Source organism: Rattus norvegicus, chromosome 8 (assembly GCF_036323735.1).
Source record: "Rattus norvegicus strain BN/NHsdMcwi chromosome 8, GRCr8, whole genome shotgun sequence".
In the NCBI taxonomy this organism is placed as follows: Eukaryota; Metazoa; Chordata; class Mammalia; order Rodentia; family Muridae; genus Rattus; species Rattus norvegicus.
In genome coordinates this window covers 14536927-14549483 of record NC_086026.1, presented here as the reverse complement: position 1 = coordinate 14549483, position 12557 = coordinate 14536927, and the positions used below count along the sequence as shown (strand labels likewise).

Sequence of the window (12557 nt, the reverse complement as noted above, 5' to 3'; positions counted from 1 at the left end):
GTGGAAGAGGAGAGGCATTGTCTTACAGAGTACTTGCTTATAGTGCTGATTTACATTTATTAACATTTATTAACCCAGGAATTAGTGGTTGAAACATTGTGAGCTAATCCCCAGACCCACATCACTATGTTTTACCATACTTAGTTGGTGATTAACTGAATTCTTACCTGGCGGTTATAAAGTGTAGCTTTTCAGTGTTTCTTCTGGTTGGATAGTAATCTCGAGTTTTCTATCATACTAATTGATGTAGAAGAGACCACCCGGCTGTAGCCAGTACATTCCTAGGCAGGTAACTGCAAAAGGTACTGTGGTGATGTAGGGGCAAGTCAGAGAGTGCCAGCACGGAGGCAGCATTCTCAATGGCTCCTGCTGTGCTTTCCTGGCTGTGGGGAGTCCTGGTTGAAGGAAATGGCTGCAAGCAGGAGCCAGTGGTCCTGATTTGAGTTCCTTCCTTGCTCTCCCTCAGTGATGAACTTAGATCTGGAGGTGTAAAAATAAATGAATCCACTCTTTCTCTAAGTTGCTTTGATCAGAGTTTTATCACAGCAACAGAAGGAAAATAGAGTGTTGGTGGTATTGAGCCATCCGTCCTTTTCCAGGGGCAATTGTCTTTCAGAACACTGAACTCAAACTGGACTGCCTGGAAACCAGAAGATACGAAGTAAACGGAATGATCCAGAGAATGGATCAGGGTATTCACAAAGGTACTAGTAGAGTGGGAAGGACTGAAGGCAAACTGGCATGTCCTCTGAGTTGCAGATAACTAGACCATAGGTTCCCCAAGAATGGTCCTTGGTGAGTGTATTTAGTGAAGAGACAGGGTGTTGAGGGTCTGCCTGGTTAAATGTGCACAGGAACACTAGAAGGAAATCAAAGTAAAGCAGGAGAGCAGAAATGGGCCCTGTGGGAGCAGCTAAAGAGGTAAACAACTTTCCAGGTTGGCCATTGCCCTCCTCTTCTGTTACCCCCCTTAGTTTTGTGCACATGCTCCCCTTGTACTAGGATCCTGTAGGACCATGGATAGAGTGTTCTCTGCCTGCAAAGCTGAAGGCAGCAAGGAGCTATGTGTCATGACCCAGTCTTCCAAGGTTGCTATGTGTCTAATTGAATCGTTGGCACACGGTGATAGGCATGCCATTCCTCATTCATCCCCAATAAATGGCCAGGGACGGGGGTCAGATTGCTCTGCCAGATAGCATTTAGCATGCCTGGTCTCCCTGCCCCATTCCAGCTTCTTATTCAAGATCCATTTCCAAAATGGTAAGTTCCAGAAGATAATGTTGAGAGGCTCAGATTTCAACACCCAGTAGAAGGTGATCTGCATTCATTATTGGCCAGAGTGTTTTCTTTCTGCAAAAGTCACAAGGAGGAATCTATAGTCTCAGGCTTTATCTTTTCTGGTGGTTCATAAAAAAAAATCCTATACTCAGTTAGTGTGTAAATGGATGGGATGCTCTTTGAGGCTGAGCTGGAATTTGATTAGGAAAATGCTGTTAACATGCACAAATGCCAAGTCAACACTGAGCATGATCTCACTTAACTTAGTAAGAGTTAGCTCACTTGTTTAGTGTACCCCCCCAAAAAACTGTATCAATCTCCAACTCTGTATAAAGCAGGGTGACAAAGGACAGACATTTCAACTCAGGAAAGACACAGGAAGAAAGATCAGAAATTCAAGATTCTTCTTGGTTACTTTGAGAGTTGGAGGTCATCCTGGGCTCCATGCAGCCATGTCTCAAAAATAAATGAACAGTGTCATGACATTTTGTATACGCTGTCTCTTCATATCTTCTCCATCTCTAATCAGTGGATTTGTGTTGATAAATGCCTTAGATTTTTTTGTCTAATAGCTGCACTCCATAATGACTACTGCTTAAGCCACTAAGAGGTACAAAAGGAAAGTGGGAAGCACCCATGTTGTGGTTGGGAAACTGACACATAGCACACTGCCAGAGTAGTGTGGTGGTCTCTATCATTTGGGAATCTCAAGAAATTCCTTTAAGACTTAAACAAGGAGCAGTAAGGGCAGATCACTCAGGTGATGGCACAGCCTGAGGCTTCTGTGGTGGAAATGTTTCAATAGACGGGCAGTGAGACGGGTGAGCCTGGGAAGCAAGGGTGTGAGCTTGAGCCTGTAGAGACGGCTCTACCTGGGAGGAGAGATGGCTTGCAGTGCATGAGAGGAGGGGGACTTTTGAAGCTCAGGCTAACCACCTCTGAGGGTCTTTGGTTGTTGACATAAGAGATGATTAGAGGAAGGAATTAATCTCTCTTTTTGTTTAGATACCACCATCATCTCTGTGGGAAACCAAATACAAGGTGTGTGTGTGTGTGTGTGTGTGTGTGTGTGTGTGTGTGTAAGTTCATCTTGGTAGGTTTGCCCAGAGGATGCAGTCGCAGAGAGTCATGATGGGATGCTTTGGTAATGGAGATGTCCTAGAAGGAGAAGCCACAGTTACTTGACTGCTTAGACTGGTTGCTGATTCTGGTATTCACTAGAAAGGACAAGGCCTGAGAGGAACCCGAACCTATTGGAAGCTGAGTTCGTGAGATACCATGAGAGAGGAACACTTCTTTTCAGACTTGGAGCTTAGTAAGTCTGAGTCTGTCAGAGACAGGCCATGAATCTTTACCTCACCTGCCTGTTCAGGCATGTGCTTGGCTCCTGAGGAGAGAATGGGCATTCTTATCTTAAACTGTAAGATAAGTGCGGGTTCAGATTATCTATCTTCCTTTTGTCCTGACAGATAACCCCAGAGAATTCATCCACATCAAAGGCCCTGATGTATACCTAGATGCTGGCCTAACAAGAGACAGGGCAGGCCTGGGATAGAGACACAGCATCAAAAGCACTGACCCTAATAGCTCTGTCTCCACGTGTTCAGATTAGTGTGGACAGCTGTTTGTCTTTTGAAGGTTGTAGCACTCGGACGAGTTTTATTTCATTCCTGAATTCTCCATCTCACATCAATGTTATATAATTAATTGGCTATATCACTTAAACTGCAATATTGATTAACTTGTGACTAGTTAAAAGATATTGTTGAGCATTTGTATGCTAGGATCTCATAGGATATTATTAAAAGAAAAGTGTTAACAAACAGGATGTGGTTGCTGACTGTGAAAGGGACGGGCGATTGTCCAGTTGTCAAGACTGTCTGGGGACCTGGATAACCATGAGATAGGAAATGGTTTGACAGTCAGGAGCAGTCTTTCAGGGTATGTGAACTGAACCCCTGACGGTTAGCTCTTTATTTTTCAGGATGACAAAGAAGTAGACATCAATAATTTTGTTGTTTTGTCTCCTTTCAAGCTTCTTCAAGGTGAACTGGTTTCCCACAGTGTATTGTGAATACTTGCATGTGTGGGGGACACTGAGAGTGTCTCAGGCACTACAGAAGAAAAGCATTTGAGAAGCTTGGTTACCTGGAGGGCAATCTGAAGCATCAGTTTAGCTCTGTGACCTGAAAGTGATTACAGCTATGTCTGGAGATTAAGACCAAAAGAGGTCAGAAGTTAATGATGTGGTAGTAACCGGCTGTGTTTTCTCTGGGGTCTCCATCCCACAGATAAGGGAAAGGAATGTCGTTTTTCTGTTGCCCGTCATTATGTGAAGAGAATCTGTTTCATTTGGCAAATCACTTGTACCTCTCATATTAGACCTTGAAGAAGCGGGTGAAGGGATTTTCTCATTTGACTGGTCAAGAAGGGATTTGACAGCTGTGGAGTGTGGAAAACTGGCAGGTAGTTTATGACTAGACCTGGCTTTTAAGAAGACCAGGGACAAGGGTTACAGCATATGGGACTTATTTATGAGGTAACTCTTAGTCATGACTAAGAGCCTGTGCTCAAATGCCTGGGAAAGTTGAAACGAAAAAAATTCCTGCAAAATAAATCATATCCCTGTTTTCAGATTTGCTGGGCCAAGGCCACTCTTGGCTATTCATGGATCTCCATAGTTCTCTCTTAAAGAGCTGATCTCTTCTCTTTTGATGACTTTCCCCTGGCTTTATTGTTTTTAACATCACAGAAATTCAACCAGTTGGCTTATTTGATTAAGGAATTATTTATTCAGAAAGAGTATTTTCTTTTCCTCATATTCCCAGGAGATCTTTTAAATGCTCACATCCAAGCGGTCCCCACAGTGGTAGTTACAGTACAAATATGTTCTGTGCATTTATGTGTGCATGGGCACTTGCCCTCAGACATCTATATTGACCCCTGGTGTGTTATAATTACCAAGTTTCCCATGTTTATATCAAGAAAATGTGTGACATAACACCTCATGGAAGTTTTCTTCCACGGAGACTGAACCAAGAGTGGGTTGTGCTTGTATGGTTGCTTTTAAGGGATACTCCCTTATCCCCTAATTTCTAATACTTTAATTGGAAGACTTGCCTATAGGCAATACTTCTACTTGAGGTAAATAGCTGGAGAGCCAACCCCTTGCCCAGCCATGCAGATTCTTACCTCACTGCTATTTTATTGCAACAGCTACATAAGCCAAGAAAAATCATTATTATTCCACTCAGCTTGACTTTTTTTAAAAAGAAAATCATATACATATACATATGTATGTATAAATATAGCTTCAGCACCACATGAACCTGTACTTTATTTGGAATGTACTCTGCAGGACATGGCTTTCAAAATGATTTATGACAGGAAATAGAGCAGATGTATTTCAAAGTTGAAAGTCTCTGACAGTAATCTGTTAGCTCATAATCAAGTTCCACGGCTCTCTTTGTTTTTTAATTATTACTATTATTAAATATTATGGTTTAGGGTATACTGATCCTTCAGGTAATGGTGTTAGGGAGCGGCCTTGATTTGGCCATACGGCACATTTTTTCTGAGGGGTGTTCTAATGAACACTGGTAGAATGATTAGCAGGTTAGAGTCTGATCCAGACTGACTTCCAGCTCTGGCTTTGCTGTCTATGAGGTGTGAGTGATCTCTGGTAAGTTATTTTATTTCTTTGGGCATCAGTGTTCCAAGCTGAGAGATGGGAATAATAATTTTATTTACCCATGGAGAAATTCTCTGTCCTGCTGAAAGAAAGTTCAGGGTTGTTGCTACCTGTGAGTCCAGAATCCCATCCCAGCTCCCCTGTGGGAGCAGCCTGTTTAGCTGTTCCCTTTTTGTTCTCAGGCCTAATCCTTGGGAACTGCCCCCCACACATATATCCATAGTATTTTCTCAACCGTTGATTGCCATCTTAAGAATGCTGTTTGCCAAAGAAATACATTCTTGTCCCCAGGCAGAAGGGTGCTGAAATAAAGGTTAGCCCTTGCCACCAAGGTACATATGTAGACCTGTGTGCATATGCTAAACCTGATGTGTAGCACTTGCTGATTGACGTGGTGGAACACGGACCCAAAGCCACTTGTGCTCATAAGCTTCTTCCAGCATATCCCATGCTGCATAGCTCCTGCAACTTCTGGTATCCCTCTGTGGCAGGCCAGCTTCTGTGTTCTGTTTTGCTTTGTTTTGTCTTCTTACACACAGCTCTATCTTGCTAAATTCCTGTGTTCTTGGTGGACAGCTTCTCTTCCCTGCACCCTCTCCTGTTTCTGTTGAACCACAGTAAAGAGTTTAAGAAATCTCCTATCCGTGATGATATCCTCCATCTTTCCTAAGGTTTGAGCAATTGAAAATGACCTAACTATTAGAGAATTCTGATTAAAATATTCTGAAATCTAACTACTAAGACGTAATCGCTGTCACAACACTATGACTCCGGGGTTTGTTTAATGAAATTTTGTTCTTCCTATAAGCTTCTCTCCTTAAGCAAAGATTGTCAGAAACTTGCTTAAAATAATAAATTAGTAGTTAAATCAGATGAACAATTTTATTTTCTCATGCCAAAGGCATTCTTTGTGATAAATAGAAGGAAGGGTACAATAAATCACCAAGAAGAAATCGCATTAAAATATATTTGCTGCTGGGGTAGAGGTTAGAGAATATATTGAATTATATCAATTTACCTATTTGCTGAAACTCTCTCTTCCTGTCCTCATCCAAAAAGTCATTTTTCTTTTCAACTCAATTAGGGTATAAAACACACAAAAAAGAAGTTTCCTGAGGCTACAATGAGCTCATCTCAGAGCGCATTGTGTTTCTGGTTCTTGAGGTCTGGGAATGGGTGGAGGTCTGTTTGTCAGGAGCCTGGGGGTGTTGGTATGCCCTAGCTAGCTGTTATGGGTTATCTTTGGCCACCTCATAGAGAGTTAGCAGCAGACAACAGCACTGGAATCTAATAGTGGCGCCACTAGAAGCATGCAGGTCTGAGGGGCCCTGGAGTATTAGAGGCGTAATCAGAGCCACCTTACCAGTATCTACAAAGACGCCTTTTCCTGAACTGGGTAGGAATGACTCTTCAGGCACCTGAGGAGAAGCAGCAGGGATCAGAGCACTTTTTATCTTTGCCTTGAGAACTCAGGTTCTGAACGGTGTACACAAAGCTCCTCTGGAATGGCTTTTGAGTTCATAGCATCTTTTTGAAAAGTCTATAAAAATGCTAAGTGCATTCTCTTTTCAAAATTGAAACAATGTATTAAGGTACACATAGTTACAGATGGTTGGGCTAATTATTTTTAGTAACCTTTAAGGCACCGATTCTAATTTGACCTCTTTGGAGGTCTTGTTATTTTTAGCTGGAAAGCAACCTGGAATTCTTTTTTCTTGGATTCCTTTAAAGTGTCATCATTTTCAGTTTATGTACTAAGAGTCATTTGTCGGGACAATGATAAAGCAGACAGGGTAGGAGAAGACTCGCACTGCAGTTTTTACAGGTATTTCCTGAGTGTGTACTGACTTTAACGGGACTTTGCTCTGACGCTGGCTCTCGTTGTGCAGCCCATGATATTTAAATGTCATCCTCTTGTCTTAGCCTCCTATCTGATGGGACTATGGGTATGCAGCACCGCATCGGGCTCAAAAATATTCTTTGCTTAACCTCTCAGTGATCTCAATTAAGAACAACAGCATGAAAAAGCTAAAAGAAGTGTCTCTTGGTTCAAATATTTTAGTACTTAGGAAGTTCCATCTGGCACAGCCTTGAGTTGTGACCAACTCCTATCAGACGAGATGAACATCTGTAATTGACTTTCTCTTTCTTGGCTTGATTCTTTCATGGTGGAATGACTTTCTGTCTCTTCACTGTATGGGAAATATATGATTTTATTTTGAAACAGCAAGCTACAATTTGACTCATGTTTGTCAGAAGAAGTCATAAACCCTAGAAGCAGAGAGGCTGGTAGCCATTTGTCCCTGGTGACTGTTCTTGTGCAGTTACAAGGGCTGCCTGACATTGAAGATGTGCTAGCGAGATTTCTTACATTTGAATTACAGTAGTAGAGTCTACTGTAATCTTAAGAATTGACATGTGTTTGATTGTATCTCATTTGTTCAGCATGACAGAGTGGGCTTAATAGGAAGCAATTTATGCTTTGTAAATCTTAATAAATGTATGACAGATATAAATATAAAGATTTGGTTTCTATTAGCAAGCTGTGAAATGAAGTTCTGTTATCATTACCATTAGACTTAGTGTGAATAACTTGTTCAGTGTTGCATAGCATTGGGGAATAAACTCATAACTGATATGGTTAACACAAGGCATGATGCTGGACTCTTGAGTGTGGCCTTGCCTTTGAAAAAAGGGTAGATTCATGGGCATAGGTCTCCAAGCTGACATTTCCTTTCCCAGTATATTCCAGCATGAAATGGGTGTCACCTCTAGTAAAAAATAGTTAGATGGAAAATGTTACTAATTTAAATTAGAGTAAGAGTTAAACAGTTGATATCTAGGGTGTTGGGACTCACAGTAGAACAATGTCCTGAATATGAAGAGGCTAATATTCAAATATAGAAGCAACAGTTAAATTTAAGTAAGAATTAACTGGCTAACTGTGGTGTCCAGATAGCTTGAATAGCCTTTTCTTTTTCACCATCATTGCTCACACTTGGAAGACATAATAAAATGCATTTTTAGTTTTGAGATGTGATCCTTTACTATCTGTGAGTCCTGTCCACATGCTTCACTTCCACATCCTGTATGAGTTTTGATCTTTAGCTGTGGTTGACAAGTAGAAGAGATTTGGTTGGTGACCTGGGAAAGGATTGCAGTTTGCAATGTAGAAATCTGAATTGTCAATACCCAAGAGGTGAGCCCTACTGAAGCCTTCCGACATACCTTAACAACAACCGTGTCAGACAAGATGCTCAAGAGGAAGGACTGACAAAGATCTGGGACACAGCAGAGGAAGGATGCTGCTTTGTCATCCCAAAGGGAAGCTCTGGTGTGTGCTTTCCCAGTTGTAAATATCCAGTAGGAGAAGCATCCATTTTTGTCTCATTGTGGATGTCGTTCAGTATTGACTGTCCTATGTGTACCTGCATATACCTCTAAAGTGTACCTGCAGTGACCTCCTTCTTTGCATGGACTGGCTATATTGATATCTCACAGGACATTACTTTTACAGTGAGGTATATACACCCATGGTTTCATGTAAATGGCATCATCTCTTATAGCTGTCTCAAACATCTGCTCTGGTTGGTACTATAGAATATGTTTACAGATTTGCTTCAAATATTCGAGTGCTTTGGGCATGTGCACATGTGCAGTAGTAATATCTTATTATTAGAAAGTTGCCGTATAGTGAAGTGCAGTCCTTATAGTTAATGAGCAACTGTGGCTAGAAACAATAGCACTGGTTTTTAACCAGCCGGGGTAGAGGCAGTAGTAAAAATTTAAGGAATCTTTATGATTCCTCTCATTCAGTGACTCTTGCTTGACAAACAACTTCACAGCAGTGAAAAGCAGGAACCAGTCATTCATGTAGACCATCACTTGGTCTTCCAAGCTCTGTAGGAAATTGTATCGTGTATGTGTAGTGATTTTGAAGACTCTTTTTTTTTTCTTTTTTCGTTTTTCTTTTTTTTTTTTTCTTGGAGCTTGGGACCAAACCCAGGGCCTTGCACTTGCTAGGCAAGCGCTCTACCACTGAGCTAAATCCCCAACCCGACTCTTTACTTCTAACCACATTAAAACAGTGGAATCCTTCGCTTTTGAGTAATGTCAGAGAATCATTGGGGCTGATTACCAGAATCACTTAAACACCAAGAGAAACTTAACAGCTTGTTTTAATGTTACATCCCATAGCTGCAGGAGTCTAAAAATCATCATGACAGAGTGGATTTACTAGGAGTAGTCAATGCTTTATAAATCTTAATAAGCATATGATAGACAAAAAGATGGCATTTCTGTAAGCAAGCTATGAAATGAAATTCTGTTTTCCTCTTCACTAGACTGAGTTTTAGGGACTCATCCAGTGTTGTACAGCATCAGGGAATAGGCTGAGAATGGACTAAGTTCACACAGGGCATGGTGCTAGAGTCTTTGATCTGATTTGCTTCTCTTTTCCCGAAAATAAGTGGAGTCATTGGCAAAATATTTTTGAATGTTAACTATGAGCCAATATCTATAAAAATAAAGCCAACAGTTTAGAATTAATAAGGGTTATAAATAATGTCAAGTAAGATGTTTCTTTTTTTTTTAAGTAAGATGTTTCTAAGACTAAATTTTTACCACTATTTATCAAGACAATATTAAGATTGTTCTTGTAGGGCTGGAGAGATGGCTCAGCCGTTAAAGGCTAGGCTCACAACCAAATATATAAGATTGTTCTTGTAGTTTTCCTAAGTTACTCCTGCAAAGCCAAACCAAGTCACAGAAATGGAGTGTGGATCCACCTTCTCTGTGACTTGATTGCACTTCTCGGAGGGACTTTAGCAGACCTTTTGTTGTTTCTTGGTTTTGCTTTGTAAATATGAGGAGAAAGTGTCGTGTGTGAACCAAAATTGTATTTATCTAGATTAAACAAAGATAATAGTAAGGTTTGTCACACAAATGACATCCTCCTTACAAACTGACTAGTGGATTTTTGCTATGTTGAGCACCATTTTCCTTTGCTTTTCAGGAGCAACAGTGTCTTTTAATTTTCTCACAATATTATTTCTCACCTCCTTCGTTTTGTCTGTGACTTAGAACATAACTGGATACTTTCACACATGATTGGGAGTGTGCACAAAGGAGAACCCACATTCCCCAGAGAGATGCAAAGACCAGGCTTAGAATAGCCAAAGCTGGTCATAAATCCACTTAGTGACCTGTATTTAGTGTTGGCCTTTGTATCAGAATCTCTTGGACTTACATCCTCATATTACGAACAGCAGCCATTGACTGGACATATCAACTCTAGATGCAAAAATTCCACAATGTTACAATGGTTTAAAGGAAAAATTACGCTCAAGTTTATGAGCCGGTGCCAGGGCCCTGCTGGATAATGCCTTTAGATTTGTCCGAGTTTTGGTTTCTTTTACTTCAGAGAATTGTCTTTTAAATTGTTTGTGAAGATGAGGTGACTGCAGAGGATGGAGAGACAAATGTGAACTGAGAAAGTGGCATGTGCCAAAATCATATTAAAAACCGTATTTATTTCTCCTGCGGATTTTTGGACACCCCAAGAAGCTTAGGAAGGAGTCGTCTCGGGGTTACCAGTTTCTGTGCTAAGATGCCAGCAAGGCCAGGCCTGTCTACCACTTGAGCTCCTGGTACATTTCAGATGAGTGTTTGCAAGTGTGACTTCCCTCCTAGTAAGCGGTGGCTTTAATCTCTGCACTGGGCCTTCTTATTCAGTTCTTGACTTCAAGCCCTGGGCTGGCCCTGCCCACACTCAGGGTGACTCTTCCCTCTTGTGTCAATCCTCTCTGGAAACATGATTTTGGAGTTAATAATGCCAGGGTCATGGGAGTAGCATCAGCATTTTAGTTTTGCCTTTGTTTGCATTGTCTCTGGGCATTCAGAGTATGGAGTTTAACAACTAAATCAAGTTAGGTTGTTATCTCAGTGGGGAACACTTGCTGAACTTGAATCTGGATTCCCAGAACTTTTTAAAGCTGGACTTGGTGTCACACATCTTTACTCCCACCATTCCTATGCTGAGGTGGGAGGTGGAGAACAGAGAATTCCCAGAAGTTCACAGGCCAGCTAGCCAGTGTGCACTGTCAGGAAAAAAGAAGACCGTTTCTTAAACAGGAAACAAGTATGAAGGTGAAGTTAACACTCAAGATTTTCTCTGACCTCCACATGAACATGTGTGTCCAAAGTTCCAGAAACACACACACACACACACACACACACACACACACACACACACACACACACACAGAGAGAGACAGAGACAGAGACAGAGACAGAGACAGAGACAGAGACAGAGACAGAGACAGAGACAGAGAGAAGCATACACACAGGCTTTAAAAAGCAAGTACAACTCAACAGAGACTAACCAGAGTTATGAAAATAAATGATGAAATAAGTAAAAATAAAAATATTGGCATTTTATATAAGATTTTTAAACGCATGGAAAAACCATATGATTTCATGCTTACAGAAAAGCTGTAACTGGATAAAACCACATGTTTCAGTGAGCATATTTGAAAAGTAGGTTTTCTTTTCTCCTCAGCGTTTCACTTGCTGCATATAGAACAAGTTATACAAGTTCTACCAAGTGAGTGCCTTGTGAAAAGGCATCACTCATTTGGTCACTGGGTCTTTCTCTTGCTTGCTTGTTGAAAGTTGTGTATGTGTGTGTGCCTGTGTGTGTCCCTGTCTGTGTGTTTGTGTTTCTGTCAGTGTGTATGTGTGTGTGTTTGTGTGTGTGTGTTTGTGTGTGTATTTTATGTGTGTGTGTGTGTGTGTGTGTGTGTGTGTGTGTGTGTGTTGCCTCTGTTTGTCCGGTTCACGCCCTTGTGTCTTACACACCCCCTTGCAGTATTCTTACCCACCCGCACTGAGAGATCTATCTGTTTTAAAGTTTAAATGATTCTCCACTTGGACCATGGAGACAAAGTGTTCTTTGTTGAAATGAAATCAGATACTGTTTTAGTTCGGGTGGAAATATCACCAGAGCCTTCAGGCAAATCCCAAGTGCAAGGAAACTCATTAGGTAAGAGAAGTCATGGAGCCTTTTTTCCCTTTGTACTTACGGAATTCTAGCAGCTTAGTGACAAGTGGAAGAGCTGTGCCAGTTTTAGGATGATGCCCAGAGAGGCGACATTAAACCAGTGTAATTAAAGGCATTTTTAAACTTAATATTCAAGACACTGTTTCTTAGTTAAAATGTAGAAGTAATGTAAACATTCAAAACAGTTTCAGTACTCTAAGAACTTACTTTCATATTACCCATAGTTTTGTTAGTATTAAGAGAAATCATACATAAAACCCACTCCATTATCAGGTAAAAAATGCAATAGGATATGAAGTTTAGGAAGTTTTTATAGAATCAGGCTTGAGAACAAAAACCGCATTATATAGGCTAAACGGAGACCATTTTCAGTATTATTGACATGAAGTTGTATGGAGTTTAATATATATGCATTTTTAATTTCAGATTCAAAATGCTAATGATGTGTTAATCGCACCCCTTGAGAAATTTCGAAAAGAGCAGATCGGTGCAGCTAAAGTAAGTGTGACTTTTTCCTTCTGCCTTCTT

At 40.8% G+C, this 12557-nt stretch overlaps 1 protein-coding gene across 2 annotated transcripts in view; it reads left to right on the top strand.

Moving 5' to 3' along the window:
* Positions 1-12557, top strand: part of Arhgap42 (Rho GTPase activating protein 42) — a 230111-nt gene that overhangs the window by 117105 nt on the left and 100449 nt on the right. For both annotated transcript variants that reach the window (XM_576354.9, XM_006242515.4), the window contains exon 4: positions 12456-12527. In XM_576354.9, coding sequence (XP_576354.3) covers positions 12456-12527 — 72 coding nt within the window. The remainder of the gene's footprint in view (positions 1-12455; positions 12528-12557) is intronic.